Source organism: Colius striatus, chromosome 2, assembly GCF_028858725.1.
Source record: "Colius striatus isolate bColStr4 chromosome 2, bColStr4.1.hap1, whole genome shotgun sequence".
Taxonomy (NCBI): Eukaryota; Metazoa; Chordata; class Aves; order Coliiformes; family Coliidae; genus Colius; species Colius striatus.
The window spans coordinates 49,856,017-49,875,000 of NC_084760.1; the positions used below are offsets into that span (position 1 = coordinate 49,856,017).

The 18,984-nt window shown below is 43.4% G+C and overlaps 1 protein-coding gene across 1 annotated transcript in view; it reads right to left on the reverse strand.

The window, feature by feature from the left end:
• METTL24 (methyltransferase like 24) overlaps nucleotides 1-18,984 on the reverse strand; it is a 48,024-nt gene that overhangs the window by 20,727 nt on the left and 8,313 nt on the right. The window contains exons 2-3 of the mRNA XM_061990041.1: nucleotides 8,541-8,639; nucleotides 4,001-4,140 (exon numbers count right to left, since the gene is read on the reverse strand). Of these exons, the coding sequence (XP_061846025.1) occupies nucleotides 4,001-4,140; nucleotides 8,541-8,639 (239 nt within the window). The remainder of the gene's footprint in view (nucleotides 1-4,000; nucleotides 4,141-8,540; nucleotides 8,640-18,984) is intronic.

The window sequence follows — 18,984 nt, forward strand, 5'->3', positions numbered from 1 at the left end:
CTGGCTCACATGTGATCACGCTGAGGGATAATGCAGCATGAAGAAATGAGGTCTCCCAAGAAAGATTTTGTGTTACTTAGAAAAGGAGCGAGATTTCAAAAGAAAGGTGTGGAGGTCACAGAAGACTAGAGAAACCCTTGTCCTTCCATCAGGAGAGAGCAGCTGCTGCCTCCATCAATAGCAAAATAAAAAAAAAATGCTAAAGATACCGAGTTATTTTTACTGTAAAGGAGAGGAGAGGTTGGTTAGGGAATCCAAACCAGTCCTCTGCAGCAGGGGCAGTGGGGGCCTTTCGAAGCAGCAGAAACAGCATCTGCAGGTCCAGCTCTCCCTGCCTGCATGTGGGTGGAAAAGAAGGGCTGTCTGGCACTGCTCCCCGCTGGCAGCTGAGCACGGAGGTTGACCCGGGACCGAGTGCAACACAGCAGGCAGCAGTGTCCCTTGGCTGTCCCCCGCTCACAGGGTTCACAGAGGGTCAACAGTACACAGAGTCTGGCATTGGGAATAAACACTAGGCTGCAGCTTGCACTGAAGGGAGCATCGCACCGGCCCCCGGAGCACAGTCAGCGCACGGGTGGCACAAAAGCTGCTTGATCTACGCCAGCACAGCTCTGATAGACACCAGCTCTGATGATCCAGCCCCAAAACTGCAGGTATTTGGCATTGGTGAGGCTGCATCTCGAGTTGTGTGTTCAATTTTGGGCCTCCCACTACAGGAAAGACATTGAGGTGTGGGAGCATGTCCAGAGATGGGCAGCTGAGGGAGCTGGGGAAAAGGAGGCTGAGGGGAAACTCCAGCTCCCACAAGGACCAAAGGCCAGAGGTGTGAAACCATGCACACTGAAGTCCAACTTTCCCTTTCTGTGTTCACCCTCCTCCCCTTCTTTCTCAAAGGAAGATGACTGAGCTCGGCAGCTTGGGAAAAAAAAAGGAAGCATCCCTTGCCTGGATCTTAAGGCCCCTTGCACTGTAGGGTCTATCTGAAAGGACTTCTATACAATACCACTGTGAGACTCCTTAAACCTCAACTGGTAAGTTTCTGAAATCCCATTCATTTATATTATCCCAGCTTGAGTGCTTGCCTGGGGTGTTTGCAACAGACTTAGCTTAATCTAAGCAGATTTAGCACTAATAACTAGAGCTCACTAATGCATATTGCAATTATGCATCACACTGGGAAATCCTGCCCCCTGAGCAAAAACATTGCGGCCTCCCAGCAGTGGAAGCAACTAATACTAATCCAAAAAAGATCTCTGGACGCTTCAGACATTTCTCACTCATTCACAAATTACCTCTTCTGGAGCATTCAAGAACGCAAGGCCTAAGCAGCATGTTTTGTTCCATATTTAATGATACGTGGATTTAATTCAGGATTCCCAGTAGCACTAGCACTGAACTTTCACATTTGTCCTCCATCCATCCTTTCCACAGAGAATGCTCTTCATTGGAAGCAGCTGCTCCCTCTTTGCTCTTTATGAAGTGTATGAGAAAAATGTTTGAAGGGGATTTTGCTCTTACTCAGAACAAAATGACTCTTCTGCCTGTAATAAACTAAAGGAAGTGAGTCTGAGAGAAGAATTATGCAGTAACAAGATCCAAAGGCTGCAGAAGTAAACTGGATGATTGAAGACTGCTCCTCCTTAACCTCAAATATTTCCCTTTTATTTTTCAGCTGCATATGTCTATCTGATGATTGATGGGAGAGCCAACATCAATTTCAATCTCTGCTAAGCCCTACTGTCCCATCAGTACAGAAAATCTGGCATCCAGGCTCATTGCACCAGTCCCAAAACAGCACCACATATAAACCAGTGGTATACACACAGTGGCTCACATTCCTTCAAAACCGTCAGCAAATTATCTTTGCGCTGGTCAGCTTCCTGCCAAATCCTCATTTCCTAGCACAGATGAATTCAATTCTGAATTGTACCTATTGGCCAATTCCACAAAACATACCAGTCTCAATCCAAACTTGGTCCATAGCAAAAGAGAAGTGGGTCACTAACACAGGAGGCTCGGATCTAACATATTCATGATCACACAACTTGAAGGGCAAGGTCTAGATTAAGTCTACCAAACTTTAGATATCCTGGCAAAGTACTCAAAGTCAGCAGCCACATTATCCCATGCTTCCTCTATAATCAAAGGAAAGCTACAGTTACCTCCGGAATGTTATTTAGCTCAGCTCATTTACTACCTGAATGCACCTGCTTCTCCCTGTGGACTACTAGAAGCCTCAGACAATAAGCCAATATCACAGAATCTTAAGGGTTGAAAGGGCTCTCGAAAGATCGTCTAGTCCAACCCCCCTGCCAGAGCAGGACCATCTAGAGTAGGTCACACAGGAGCTCATCCAGGTGGGTTCTGAATGTCCCCAGAGAAGGAGACTCAACAACCCATCTGGGCAGCCTGTTCCAGTGCTCCCTCATCCTCACAGTGAAGAAATTTTTCCTTATGTTTCTTTGGAACCTCGTATGTTCCAGCTTGTACCCATTGCCCCTTGTCCTATCATTAGACATCATTGACAACAGCCTGGCTCCATCCTCCTGACACTCATCCTTTGCATATTTGTAAACATTAATGAGGTTGACCTTATCAACACTTATAAATACCTAAAGGGTCAGTGTCCAGAGGATGTGTTGAATCTTTTTTCTGCAGAGCCCAGCAACAGGACAAGGCATAATGGGCATAAGCTGGGACACAGGAAGTTCCGCTTGAATATGAAGAGAAACTTCTTTCCTGTGAGGGTGAGGGAGCCCTGGCACAGGCTGCCCAGGGAGTCTCCTTCTCGAGAGGTTTTCAAACCCACCTAGACATGTTCCTGTGTGACCTGATCAAGGTGAATCTGCTTTAGCAGGTGGTTGGACTAGATGATCTCTAGAGGTTCCTTCCAGCCCCTATCATTGTCTGATTCTCTGAGAGAAGCTTGCTCTCTATATATCTGATTCGTCTCTAAGAGGCATTTATTGTTCTGCCACAGAGCTGAACAAAACCTGAGAGCCTCTCATCCTGTGAGGAGTTAGCCCTTTGAGGCTCAATATAAACCCACCCAAATTAACAGAAAATGCTCCCTTTTACTGCAGTGTGCTCCGCATTCCACATTAACTGCTGGTGTCAACTGCCAAGTGCTAATCCCTGAGAAACGCCACCCAGACACAGCATCTCCCTGTCCACCATCTGTAAACCCACAGCAGCAAGAATCACAGAAAGAAACTGCGCTGGTTTGAGGGAGATGAAGCCTTACAATATACCTCTAACCTAAAGCTGGCACCCAGGACAGAAAAGACAGTTTTATTAGGCTGCAGCCATGTGAAACAAGCTCCAGACCCCAGAGATCCTTCTCCTAATGCTCCCATGCACCCATGGGTAATGCAAAAGGCGAGAGGCCTGACCAGCTTTGAGGATTGACCTCCCTTCGCAGCAGAGGGTTTTATTAGCAGGGAAACAGGCTGCATTTGTGGTTTTACTACCTGTGAAAAAGCACTTGTTCTGTCAAGAGTTAAAACTTCAATCTCTGCTGCTGTAAACATCATAAACACTACAAGCAGTTTAAAATAAAGCCACAACTGCTTTTATTATTATCACTTCAGCACATATCGCTCCTGAAGTGCTCAGCAAACACACTCTCATATGGAAATGTACTATTTTGTCCCAGAGGTAGTTAATGAAGTTTTATAAGTAATGCTGTTGAAGTACCTGGCAATTAATGCAAGTGATGATGCTGCATGCTTCTCAGTTTCTCTCATTAATTTCCATCTTCCTCTATGTGAACTACCACTCACCATTAAGCAATTTGTTTTCATACCAACATTAGAAAGGCAAAGGAAAACAAAGACTTTCACAGAGAAATGTTTACAGAAGCACAGTAACATGAACGCACAGAGTCAAACAAAGTCTGTATTCTAAAGGACAACCCTGTTGCAGCCTGTGTGGCATTTATAGAGCTTTTAAAATCTAGGTGTCATGAAAGAATTTGCTGTCTTTTAAAGAGAGCACTTACCCAAGAGAATAGAGACGGCATTGCTTGCTTCTGATTCGATGAATGAGGCTAAACCTCTCATCAAGACAGATCCACCAGGGCTTCTTTGTGGTTTCAGAGTACCCTTTCAGGCTGTTCAGGTTCACGTGTTCACAAGAAATCTGTTGAAACCCAAGGATGTTTGATTTTAAGACATGACTTTTAATTTGTTTTTTATTTCCCTTCTGGGGAAAGAGTGGAAAGAAGAAAAATGTTAATTGGTTTCATTTAAACCTGTTTGTCAACCTGATCCACAGCTATGGAGATCTGCTGGTTTTTTTCCTTGTTCATCTGTTCTGCTTGGTGAAATTTAAGGCTTACGTAATCCCCCAGAGGGCAACGCAGTTTGAAAAGCAAATAATTAAGCATTAGAACTGTAGCCCCAAATCAATTTTCCTGAGAACAAGTTATTTCAGCATTAAAATGTTTATGATGTTTTTCCTTTTCAAACCTTGGAGTGTATTCTGCATCCTGAACCACATTAAAATCACGTCATGATTAAAGACTGTAATCATAAACTGCTATGTCACTGTGTAAATTGCTCAGAGTGTCCTGGAACTCAGTTCCAGAAGGGATCTAATCATCATCCCAACACATCCCCTCTTCAGTGACAAAGGGCTTTAAGCAAGTGCCTAAATAAATAGAAAAATATGTCCAGCAGGTTCTCCTCCCTCTCTACCCTGGTGAGGCCATATCTGGAGTATTGCATCCAATTCCAGGCTCCTCAGTGCAACAGAGACAGGGAACTTCTGGAGACAGGTCAGCACAGGAGTATCAAAATAATCAGGGGACTGGAGCATTTTTCTTATGTAGAAAGGCTACAGGACCTGAGGCTGTTTAGCTTGGAGAAGAGAAGGCCGAGAGGGGATCTTATTAAAACTTATCAGTACCTAAAGGGTTTATGTCAAGAGGATGGGGCGACACTTTTTTCTGTAGTGTCCATTGATAGGACTTGGGGTAATGGACAAAAGCTGGAACACAGAAAGTTCCACTTTACTGTGGGGGTGAGAGAGCCCAGGCACAGGCTGCCCGGGGAGGTTGTGGAGTCTCCCTCTCTGGCATGCTCCTGGACATGCTCCTGTGTGACCTGATCAAGGCGGACCTGCTTCAACAGGATGGTTAGACTGAATGATCTCTAGGGGTCCCTTCCAATCCCAAATGAATCATAGCATTTGTGGCTATGCTGTCTTGCCTTAGACTTGTGGAGTGTAAAACCAGGATAAAAATATTGCAAAAGGAGAAGAGATACAGACCCTGTGGGAAAGAAGGCTTTCAAAGCCTTGTAAAGGCCCAAGAAAGCAAGGACTGAAAAGTGCTGGATTCATCACTGGACATTTGACATGGAGATGTCAAAAATCACTTGACTGAGATGAAGTCAGCTTTGTCAGCAGGTGAGCACCAGCCTGCAATGGCCAAAACAGAGCAGTGACTGAGCCAAGGAAGCTCTGGCACTGTGAGTCCCTGTGGAGGAGCCCCTGCCTGCAGCACCAGACCAGCTTTGCCTCCTGCCCGGCAGCTTGGGCCAGTGCTTCAGGGCTCAGGCTACTCTTGTTGGTCTCCAGTGCTGCTCTACTAGCTGTGCCCTGGCAAGGTGGCTGGTGCTCCCACCCACTTCTGGAGTGCTGGGCTGTGCTTAGTCTCCAACCTCCACCACGTTGTCGTACACCATCCTCCTCCTCCTATGGACCCTCTGGAAACAGCAGATGTGGACCTGGGGGTGCCACAGCCTTTCTAGCACTTGGGAGCTGTAAAATGGAAGGCAGCCACCAGGAGAACACCAGTGCAATTGGTAGGGCTGTCTCTGCAACAGGGGCAAGGAGGTGATGAAAAGCAGAGATACAAGAGGCAAAGCTGTAGCTCCTTCTGCCCAAGAGAGGCTCAGACTTTTTAAACCACGTGCAGTCCAGGCATGGAGTTCAGGGGTTGCAGGGCACAGGACACTATCTGCTAATGCAGACTGAAAAGAGTTGCAGGAACCCAGCTGAGCCATCATGATGAGAAGTTGTTCTTTGGGCTCAATACAAACTCTGGCTGCAGGGATTGGAACTGGCACTCACAGAAAGCCAACAATAAAATATGGTGGGAAGAACAGCAGTAGAGACAAAACCAGGTAAAATATCAGTCCTGAACTCTCGTCTTGCTCCTTCTCTACATCAGACTGCCAAGGCTTAGCTCTTGGGTTAGCCAAACTAAAAAACACAGCTTTAGCCCCACCTGTAATCAAAGAAATGGAAAGATTTTACACAAGGATGAGAGTGAAAACTGAAACCCAGCCTTTGCTGTGGCAGGCATGGTCCACCACATGCCTTACAATGAGTAAATAAAACTCTCATTCTTTAAGAAGCTTAAGCTCTGAAAGATCATTATTTGGAGCATTACATTCAAAGAGCTGCACACTGCATCACCACCTCCCTGCTCCTGCTCAGCTCGTAATTCCCATGGAAAATTCATAAAAGCTAATCTAGCATCTCCTCATGCTGCTCTCAGGATTCACTAAGTTTTAAGCAGTGATTTGCACTGCACCCCACTACCCATTTCCCTTCAGTCACATAACAATCAAGGAATAAATGGCATTGCAATAACAAGCACTAATTTTAAGACACAGAAGAATAATGTGCTCTCTACAGAAAAGCAAGACTCTGCAATGCTGCCACTTAATCAACTCATGATATATTATGAGCAATTACAACACTCAAAAGTTGGAGCAATTTTAATAGCTCTTGCTACCTAGTAGCTCTTGCTATCAAAAGTTTAAAAAAATAAAAACCTGAACTCTGCCTTTAGCACCATCACCACTGTTGTGTGATTTACAGACCCTGATACACCGAGCTCACATCCTGTTCTGGGCTTCTACTTGCTACTGTCAAACAGATGACAATACATGTCATCTACATGTAATCATGTAAAAGAAGGTGATTCTTTTGATTACTAGACACCAGCATTGAAAAAGCTTTTTCTGGCCATACTTCAACCCTGCTGATGGTGGTATCCTTCCTTCCCTCCAGCAGTTCCAGTCATTCTACACTAATGCGAGGGAGCTGAACTCAGGTACAATAATTAGTAGACACTTGCTCAGCAAACACAGAAAATGAGATCCCATGCTCATCTCTGTAAGCAGGGTCCCACTTCCAGAAGTGTTCATACCAGAGTCATGGTGTTATCCTGTCAATTATTAATCCTGTAACATCAGCCAGGTCAGGAACAAGGTTTTCTCTCATTTTTTTGTTTTCACTTATGCATGTCTCTCCCACCAGGGTCAGTTACTCTGGGAACGAAACTTCTCGATTAGTGTGTCAGAAGCAATAAACTCTCTGCTAATTGATGTCCTTGGAGGCTTTGACCCAACTAGTGGAGTTTAGCAGCATCTGCCACTGTTTATTAAGTCACCAAGATGAAGGATGTTTTCAGCTTAACATGCCTGCTGCAGCCTAAACTCCAGTACAAAACAAGCAGCCCCGCACATGTCTCTTGCTGTCTCCACATGCATCATCTTCCTCTCGGTGCTGGCAAGAGAGGAGGGAGAGATGTCACTTTCTTGACCATTTAGCCAGGGGTACCCACAAGCTGCAGGATAAACGAACACTCTGCTACCCTCCTGGTTACCATACCATCAGCACAGCAGCATATTTTCAGATGTGTTCCAAATAAATCTTCTGTCTCAGCCGTGAAAGCATTGCAGCAACAAAGAATTCTCTGTGTGAATGACATTTCAGTAACATTGGCACCTGAGGCTTTCTGCTGTTCTCCAGCGTAAGCAATGGTGCAGTTAAAACATGTCTTCAAGGGTCAATTGCTGATTGACTCAGGTACCAAAAGCAGCCACTCTGTCAGAACATGGGCATCCAGCACCCTTTCCATTTTTCATTCCAAGAAATGCCCACGTAAATGCTGTTGTGCAGAGGTGATGCCTCCGTTAAGACACAGCAGCCCAACTTCCTTATATGCTGAACCCTGCAAGTATTTGTCAACGCAATCGGGATTCAGAAATGTCACCTTTGAAAAAGCACATAAACCCAGTAATTTTCCTGATCACCAGTTTTGTCCTCAGAATACCAGGATTCTATTGGTACCACTGGGACAACCTGTCCAAGTTAGGGGCCAGTGTCTTCTTGTCATTTTACTGGGAATCTCAAATGCACTCTTTTTAGCCAAAATGAGCTTGGTTATTGCATTATTATTGAGAGGCGGAGTGGCTGAATACACAGTTCTCTCACTACAGAATGCTATGTATTTTTCTGTGTCTGAGAGTGAGACAGCAGGAGAGGAACTGCATTTAGAATTTTAGCCATACTGTATTCCTGTCAGGACACAAACCCATCTGGAAATAAAAAGCAAGGAAATAATGCATTATTTCTGCCCTGTGTTTTCACCTTTGCATTCATTCATCACTGCTAGGTTAAGCATCTTTAGAAATACAGCAGTTTCAAAACGAGTTCAGTGTCAAGTTCATTCCTTACCTGAAAAGAAATAGCCTGTGCCAGGCAAAATGTTTTCTAAGTGGAGACTAAAATGAAAAACCTACCTGAGAAGTGCTAATGTACTTCAGGAACCTCAAGGCCTCGTAGTTGAGGGAAGGAGTTGGACTTGCCCATGGCTGTAGCTCAATGTGCCATCTTACAGTCTGCAAAGCAAAGCAAAACAAACAAACAAAACCCCACCTTAAAGGAACAGCATTCATTTCTCCATACAAGCAAAAAATGCAAGAGCTAATAAAGTAAGGTGATTTAATTTCAAACAAAATGGGTTTCCTAAGGGCTTGCCTAAATGAAGGTAATTTTGGAATAAAGTAGGGTTTAAACAGCAGTGAAAGAACACCTAACTATGATTTATTATGGTCATGATTTGAGAGCAGATATAGGTAACCCAGAAAGGAAGTGCTCTTCATCCAGGATACACGTGTCAACACAGTTATTCTACGATACCCAAGTAAGCCCTGGCCTGCAGAAACACATGAAGAAAATCAAGATTTGAATCTCTAAATCTTCTAGCAAAACAACTGAAAGCAGAGAAATGTTTTTGATTTTATATCATGTATCCCCACTTGAATGTCCACTGAAACAAAACTTGGATTGCAAACACTATAATCAAAGAAAACCTATGCAAACAATCTCTTTCCTTCTTTGAAGTTTAGGTTCAACAGAAAAGCAAGCTTCTTGTGGGCTCTTCCTCTCCCAGGCCTGCCTGATGAGATAAACCAGAATTCTTTGTTTTCCTCACAAAAACCCCATCAGTGAGGCTGTCAGTAGCCCTACCACTCCTCATTTTCATAGCCCCAGGGAAGCAGCTTCGGTGGATGCTTTCTGCACTCCCTGTGAGGCCCCTCAGCTCTGAACCTCGGGGATCCTGTCAGCTTTTCCAGTAACACTTCCCACATGGAGTGGGACAGAAGAGGTCTTTCAGACATGTGCTTGCAGGACAACAGGGCTCTGCACTCCCATCTGCGCCACCATCTCCAAATTCTGCCCGCTTTTGTCACACTCGGAAGTTTAGACGTGTTATCTCTTGCCCTCAAATAGCTAAAAATACAAGCACAGTGTTAAGTTGTGCTAAATTAGGATTGATTCCTCATGGCTTTTCATCATCAGGCACCATAACTCACTTCTGTGGCAGGGCAAGCAGTATCAAGCTTCCCTTTAATCATCCCCAGTTAACTGAGCTTCCCTAATGAACAGGATGGTTGGGGATTTTTTTCCCATAGGTTCATGTTGACATTCAAGAAAATACCAAACAAACAGAAACCACATTCTGGATTCCCACAGGACCTTATTTCAAATGAAGCCCTGGAAAACATAACGGAAATAGCAATTAACTGGAGAGGATGGGGACAGATCAGAGAGGCAAGGTGCCGAGAGGACAGGCCCACTGCCCACCCAGCTGGTCTGCGGCATCATGGGAAGAGCCAGTGTGGCAAGAGCAGGGATCTCTGATGCCAGAGAGGAATACCGGAAAGAAAAGGTGAAGCCAGAAAGGAAAGATGATTAAAGGGGACCACCAGATCAGACAGAGCTTGCCCTGAGTTGGTATCATGAATTGATAATTTTGCAGCATAATTAAAAGTGGAGTGAACATGTACAGAAACGTCTGTATGAGCTTCATTGTTCCTTTAGGGTTTGCTCTTTGGAGTTCTTTTACTGTAAAGAGATGCTGAAGAGGACATTTGAGATTACTTTTTTATTTCCCCAGAAGCAAACAAAAATAGCATTTCCCACCCTGAATCTTGCTGCCCACAGCAGACATGGGCTCCTATACCCTGCGCAGCACAAAGCTCTGCAGCACCACGTTGCCCAGACCCACTGATTGCAGAAGGTAGCCTGCAAACAGCTAACAGCAGCAGAAGCATAGGCGCACACCGGGGAGGGAGATGCCTGTAATCTCTCAGAACGAGTCACAGTTCACATGGCTGAATAACGTTTGCAATGACAGGAATGCTGCCTTTTCAACAGGCTTGAAAGCTGAAATGAAAATGAAGACTGACAATCATTTTCAGTCAAAAAAAAAAAACCTCAACCCAAATGCAGACACCTAAATATCTGTGCCTAGTTATTCTGAAATCTATTTGTGTGAGAAGTAGCTCATTAAGTAGGGGAACTGCAGGGTGGCCATTGTGGCACCATTCAGCTAGAATTCCCTCTGCAGAGTTGACAGGGAAGAAAAAAAAAATCCCTATAATTAACCACATGAATGAGGTTCTTTTTCAGCAGAGTGCAGTATTACAGAACCACAGTGGGTTTCTCTCAGGTTCTTAAGATCTTAAAAGATGACAAACTGCCTTTCCATCATCTCCAAAATGTATCAATACAATATGAAGATACAAAAAACCCAGTGACTTAAGAATGTGGTTTCATTTAAAAAAAATACAACAAAACCAAAAGAGATTAAAAAAAAAAATCAACCTTTTAAATAGTTCCTTAAATTTAGGAGCACTACAGAAGTCTTACTTTTGTGACAGAGCTCAGACCTGAGCTCCTGTTTGACAGCAATGCTTTTGAATAGCTTCTCAAACTTCACACTTGGTCCTTGGCTCTTTACTAAACAGCAGCCCCTTTCCATTCACTAACACACTAGAGAAATCTGTTCCTAATGTGTTTTCTAAAAACCCCTACGAGGCACTTCAGTTAGCTACATAACAATAACAGACACACAGATGATGAAAAAGGGTGAAAATCCAGTGCCTCTCTCGAACCAGGAACACCCTCCCAGCAGGTGATGCTGGTAATGTGGTTTGGGTATCTTCAGTACTCAGAATATCCTCCTAAAGAAGCCAAGCCATTTCCTATGCACACTGGTAGCCCTTGTTGAGAGGGTTTTGGTTTTTTTCAGATAATTTTCAGCCTGTTCCATAGTGTTTCCATGTAAGCTTCCTCAAATAAACTCTGCAGATAAAATGCAACTGACCTCTGTGAACCAACTGCTTAGCGAAAAACAGGTTTATTCCTGTTACACACCTGTTCTTTATTTTGAGGAGTTTCTCCTCTCTAGACTTTGCAATTTAATTTTCTCAAACCAAATCTAACTGTGGCATCACAATTTGGATTTTCTTACTTGTCTCACAGAAATGTGTAAATAACTGAGACCATGTGCCTGTGTGGCTGCTGTACAAAATGGGCTGAGGAGCAGCTCGTTTCACAGCAAGTACATAAGAAGAGCAAAGAAGGTAGTATTACAGTCCACATCATGTAGCTTTGAATATGAAATTCAGACAGACCTCCCCAAAGGTGCCCATGAGGAGCCAGAAAATCAGTTCAGACACCTCGTATCTCCAACTATTACAACCTCCCTATGGTAAGGACAAATAATAAGACAGCACGACTGTAACTGGAACACCAATATATCCTCTTTCCACAACATATAGTGATGAAAGTACATGGAAAGTTACAATGTCACTTAGAAAAATATCATCCTGAATATCTTAAGTATCCTTACATTTACATAATTTCATTTATAGACACCTTAGCACTGTAAGAAAAAATCAGTCTTTCAGCAAGAAGACTGGCACTGGTCTGACACTGACTTAGCCATCCTAGAGGTGCAATGGATACCTAGAAAGTGCTATACAGAGTGATATCTAAATTTTCATCAGATGACATAACCACAGAGCAAAGAAAATCTTCAGGCAATGCCTGAATTTCCTTTGTTAGGAAAACTTGGACGCACTTGAACGTACTTCACAGTTAAGGCTAAGGGCTGATGTTTGTTAGACCAATCGAACTAATTCACAGTGACTTTTCTCTGGAGACCACTTCGAGATTCTTCTCCCTCATCAGGCATCTAAGAGTCATTTGATAACCTCTTAATAATCAGTAGTATGCATATATTATCATTTGTCCTAAAACTCTGACACCATCATATAAAGTTTGTTTATATGACATTGACTTTTTGACACAACTTGTGTATGAAGAATTTTAATAGAGGTGTTTTTGTGTCTGGACACATGTGTTTTTTCTTACTGAAGAACGAACTTCTATTGTATACTTAACTCTCTTCTAGCTCCTTACTGTCCATGCATCACCTCCTCTAAGCCTCTGCACTGCAGCCCACGTTTATAGTATCATAGAACCATTCTGGCCAGAAGAGACCTCAAGAGACCATCAAGTCCAGTCTTTGTCCCAGCCCTATCTAACACTAGACCATTTCCCTAAGTGCAACATCCACCCATCTCTGAAACACCTCCAGGGACAGTGACTCCACCACCTCCCTGGGCAGCCCATTCCAGTGCCTCACAACCCTTTGAGTAAAGCAATTCCTCCTAATATTCAGCCTGAACTTCCCCTGGTGCAACCTGAGATCATTTCCTCTTGTTCTATTGCTTGTTACTAGGGAGAACAGACCCGACCCCCACTTGGCTACAACTTCCTTTCAGGTAGTTAAGAGAGTGAGAAGGTCTCCCCTGAGCCTTTTTTCCTCCAGCCCCAGATTCCTCACCTGTTTCTCCTATGAGATGTGCTCCAAATCCTGTATTAGCTTGGTAGCCTGCCTCTGCATCCTCTCCAGCACCTCAATGTGCTTCTTGTAGAGAGGGGCTCAAAACTGGACACAGGATTTGCAGCCTCACCAAAGCCGAGTCCAGGGGAATGTGATCACCTCCCTGCTCCTGCTGACGACACTGTTCCTGATGCAGGCCAGGATGCCATTGGCCTTCATGGCCACACTGCTGGCTCCTGTTCAGTCACTGTCAACCAACACTCCCAGGTCCCTCTCTGCCTGGCAGCTTTCCAGCCACTCCTCCCCAAGCCCGTAGCGCTGCTGGGGATTGTTGTGGCCAAAGTGTAGTATCGAGCACTTGGCCTTACTGAAATTCATGGCATTGGCCTTGGCCCAGTCATCCAGCATATCTAGATCTCAAGCAGATCGACATTTCCACCCAGCTTGGTGTCATGTGCAAAGTTACTAAGGGTGCACTCTGTCCCCTCATCCAGATCATTAAGAAAGATGTTAAACAGGAGTGGCCCCAGTGACTGGCCACCAATTGGATTTAACTCCCTTGACCACAGCTCTTTGGACTCAACCATCTAACCAGTTTATCACCCAGGAAAGTGTATGCCTATTCAAGCCAAGAACAGACAATTTCCCTAAGAGAACACTGTGGGAAACAATGTCAAATGCCTTATTAAAGTCAAGGTAGACAACAACCACAGCCTTTCCCTCATCCAACAAGCATTTGTCATTTGCCTGGGAGCAGGATGCGACTGCTGCAAGAGCAAACTTATACAGCTCTGAGCATCATATAGAGGCTTTGCTTGAGAGCAGTTTATCAGCATTTGCTTTCCAAGGCCGCAGCTTGCACCACAAGCAAAATTCAACTTAGGCTTAGCAGGGGAAAGGAAAAAAGCAACACTTCTGAAAAGCAAAAATTTTACATTGATATGAAGAAAATAATTTTCTGACTTCAATTCTGATTAGAAAAGCTCTGAGCCACTGCACAGTAATTGAAACCAAAAGAGTCTTTACCCTTGTAGAGCAAATAGGTATGAACATACATGCATAACAAACCTGGAAAGGCAGTAATCATCAAGCATTTCACCTCTGCTCTCCTTTTGTTAATATTCATGTTTATTTTCTGCTCCTTTTGCTTCTGATTTCCCATCAGACGGTATGAAATGGAGCCATATGCATACAAATTACAGCTCTTGCAGTTGCGGGGGAACTGCTGGCCTAAACTGCAGGCAAGCCATGCCAATGACTTCAATGCAAAATGCCACTCTGCCCTAGAAGGTTCAATATTCCACACACAGAGCTCACTCACGCTTTACCTCTACATTTAGAGTCCAAACAACCGTCATACAAAAAACAAACACCACAACAGAATTTTTACCCTTTTAAGAACTAAAAAACAGCTTTGGAAAAATAAAGAGTCCTTTCCAAAACTAACATGATATGGTCAGGACCATAGAGGATTTTATGTGACTAATACTCCATGGAATTTAAATCCAAACTCTGACTTCCGTAGGAAACGGGTATTGGGAATCAGCTTCCCAGGTTTACGTTAGCCATTGTGGACACCTGATGTAAATTCACTGGTAGATCTGAGTGACTAATGTACATCCCTCTGGGTGCACTTTTGTGACTTATAGAATGCACATGCCTCAGAACACTTGCCAAAAGACTATTTTGCAGGTACATAAGAATTCAGAAAGCATTGCATGCAATTTATTATTTATATAGGCTAAGTCCCACCCTTCGCTATCTCCGAGGAATAAATCCACTGTAACCAAAGGACCTGGGAGCTGCAAAGGCAGGAAAGGGCAGCGTTGCACTGGGCAACCCCTCCCCAGACCCCTAAAGTTCACCAAAGACTGACAGCTCTGCTATTCAAAATCCCAGCAACATCAGGGAGAAATATGCATTTATTAAAAAGAGAGATTGATTTTACTCTGCTAACAAACACTCAGCTTTAAAAGCAGTCGAGGGGGATTTCTTTGTTATGGTAATAACATAAAATAAAATAAATAAATAAGGCAGCAGCATTCCAGCGCTATCCAGAGGTTGACAGCATAATAATTTATATCTGATGGAGATACAACCAGGAGCCAGAACAGATTGAAATTTATGGCAGCAAACTCTCCAAACTGCTAAAGCACTGCAATACTCAGATGAGCTGAATTATTTCTACTATCTGCATGCCTTTGCCAACACTTAAGGATTTAACATCAAGAAACAGATATAGCAGCTACTGAGCACTGCTTGCCAAATTCAGACTTCAGTTAAGCAGAGGCAAGACCACGGTTTCAATCTGCAAGTGCTTTAAATGAAGGGCTTTGGTTGAAAAAATACAGATGTCAGTCCGTACATAAGGTGAAAAAAGCGGTTTTGTGTGTGTGTGATAAAGGTTGACTTCATTGCAATATTCAAACTACAGTGTACAACAAACAGAATTAATTAGTAAATACTCAACTAGTCAGATAAGTCCAGTTTATTTTGTGCAAATTCCAGCACTCTTAACTGTGATTAACTGTGCCTCTGGCAGCCTCTCCTCTGATTTTAGCAGGCTCTGCTCGAGGCTGAGAACTCAGGCAAAAAGAACGTGCTTTAAAGTAAAACTTAGAACTTTCACACAAATAAGACTCTTTTACACTTGTGAAGCTTCCTCTCTCATCCAAGTGGAGTGCAAATGTCTAAATAGCAATGGTCCACCCCACCTTCCGACTCAAAGGCAGATCTGAAGCATCATCTGCACCTCCTGGGCAATGACCAGGAACACTTTCTCTGCCTAGGGAGCAGGAGAGGGCAGTATTTGCCACTAGGCACCTATAATATGATCAAGCAAGTAAACATTAATTCTTAACCACAGGTAAATTGAATGGCTGAGTGACTTCTACAGGTATTTAGATTTTACTGTATGAACCTAAGGTAAGGCAGAAAGTATGCACGATAGACACCTAGGGGCTTCCATTCCTCCAATTCACCATCAGTTCACTCGCTCACACTGGATTTTCCTGGATGACCAGGGAAGACTTTTTTCTTCTTCAACTCCTTATTTCAGACAAGTGTTAGTTAATGAAATAAGGTAATGAAGCTCCAAAGGATGAAACGTACACTAGCTTTAAATGTATACAAACATACTCCCTTTCTTTTTTTAATGTGATTACAGATTACTGCCCTTAGTCTGGAGCTATGTAGAAGTCTTCCAAGCAAAATAAAACAGTGCGTTCGGCAATTCGTTCCACATGACAAGAAAAGGAACGAGAGATGGCTTACAAGTTCTTATGATTCTAAATACAAAATAATACCTTTATTTTTCAATTTATAAACAAGAAAAACAAGCTTATTTAAAAAACACGCAATTCTGAAATCTTTGTCGTTCAAGATAAGTATAGATTCGAGTATCATAAGCTCACAGAAGATGGGCTTGGGCAAATGAGCACCATCCTCTTTAGCTAAGGACATTTTCCAGCGTGTTCTCAGCATTATACAGAATAAAGCACTAAACAGTTACATGGTTTGACTCTGAACTTCTGATGTACTCAGAATTCCCACAGATTTCATAATGAATAATAACTGCAAGATCAAACCATTAATCAAGACATCTAACTAAGAAGAAACACATCAGCTCAGCAGCAGCCAATTGACGATAATTGCCTCTTGTTTAATTTTCTCCAAAGACGGAGAGAAAAGGAACAAGATGCTGTTGCTTTGCTCTATTCATGATGAAACAAAGTTCACTTCTTTGAAAGTTTCAGTGCTGCAGAACAACCATGAGAAAAGCCCCACGAGAGACACGACATCAGTATTAACAAATTTTATTGTTCCTTTGGGTTTTTTCTTCAGGCAGCTCCTACCCTGCAGTGTTCACCTCTGGGATAAATCTCCATCCTCCACTAGCGCTGTCAGCTCTGCAGGAAGCAGGAAGGATTTCAAACTGACTCTTATCATTTTTTAGGCTTCTATGTGGCAAGTATTATTTAACATTACGTGCCATATCGTTAGACATTACCATCTCTTCCCCCTAGCATTTGAAACACTGACTCTTTGTAAAATATGAAAGAAAATGCTAAATAAAGGGCACTGACTTTGAAGTTCCCAGATAATTATTTGACTTAGCTAGCTGCTAGGAGAGGAATGAGGAAGAGGGCTGGATGGGGCAAAGAGAGGGAGGCTAAAGCCATGATGGCAACTCAACAATTCACTGGTTCTAACACCATTTTGAACTGCATGCATTTCCCAGGCAAGTCCAGATCCTGGCACATCATCAATATTTGCTTCTTTGCTTATTTGTTGTCCAGGTTAATTGTCCCCAGCAGACCATCCTTTCACACACACACACAAAAAAAACCCCAGTGACTTACTACCTCATCAAAACCAACAGCAAGAACACAGAGCATTCACTACTTTATCAATACCCCCAAGAGAGATGAGTTGCTTAACTGACTCTTTACGTGCCTTTCCTGGCTGAGCTCTGAAGTCCCAAGTTTATCTTCCACACCCCAAGGAAAGCAGAAGGCTCAACTCCTTCGGTCTGCAGGAGCCACAAGGTCAGTCCTGGAAATGACCCAGAATTTTATCACTTCCAGGAGAACCTACAGCAATATACCTGAAGCTGCACCTGAAATCTATTAGAAAGTGGAACCCCAAGAAAACTTCACTTGGTCAATTGTTAAATGAGCTGTTGGTTAGCTCTTTCTGCAAACACCATATAAACCCAGAGATTTCCCATGTAGAATCTAAAGCAGCTAATGGCTCACTGAAAAGTCCTCCTGGTCCTATATTCCCAGAGATAAGATAAGCCTCCACTGCATGATGGGGAGAGGTGATAGCAGGAAGGATGCTCCTCACAAGGATCCCCCAGATCTGAGATTTTCAAAGCCAAAACAGTTCTGTGGTACTGCCTTGTGAAGAACACCACAGAGCCATTTTGTTCCCATCTGCAGAGCAGATGGAGAAGAGTTTGGTGGGAAGCGAGATTTCTGTGTATGTGCTCATACACAGCTGCTGGAATGATTACACTTATCATTACAAAGACATATGGAAAGGTTTATTTATTGTATATATACCAAAAAGTTTATTTATCATATTTATATATATGTCAGGAAGGGTGCAAATTACAGAGCCAGCCTTTAAATGCTGCAAAATAAAAAAACCAAGCAAAATAACCACCATGGGGTTCCCCCAGAGCCAGACCCAGGGCTTGTGCTCTTCAAGGGGTCAGCAGTCACCTGACAACACCCCGTCCACCTATTCCCCAACAATGCAGTCCATGACCATCTCAAAGCCAGCAGCTTTCTTGGTGGCACCCGAGCCTGACGGCACATTTAAAAGCAAGGCTGCTGAAGACAAGACAGAAGATCAGGCCCAGGAAAACATGTGCCATTGAAGATCCAAACTCTTCCACTCAGCACTGCATAAACAGCTGGGAACACTTCTGCTGTCTCCTGCTTAAAGTGACCCAGTTGCTGCTGCAAAAGTGAGTTCATAGCTTTCATCTATCCATTGCCCAAGGCACCTCCTGTCCGTTTGCACACGCGGTTTCTATTACCCTTAGAAATTTGCTAACTCAAAATAGGGCAGCTTGTCACCCTGTCACTTTTGTATACAGAACCACTGACATAAACAACAGGAAGGTAAGTAATGTATGTTATGGATTCCATGATACACACGCTACAACAAGAAAATCAAATCCCTTTTCCCCCTCCTTTCTCACTTGTTCCACTGTATCAAATGCCATTTGATCTTAAGATTTCAATGGCATGGAAGGGCTCTGGACAACGTTTCATCATACACAAAAAGTATCTTGGTGTGTATTTCCTAGCTACAAAAACACTCAAGTTGATTAAATGACTCACATCCACTGCACAGAGCTCTGGAGCACTGACTGGCAGTCCAAGACAAACAGAGCTCAAAGCTAATATTAGAACAAGTGATAAGAGAGGGCTGCTGTGGATGCCATCAAAGATTAGCAGTGGTTGACACAGACTCTCTCACCTATGTGTTAAGTCTTTTATCTAAGCTGTGCCATGAGTGACAGCTGTCAT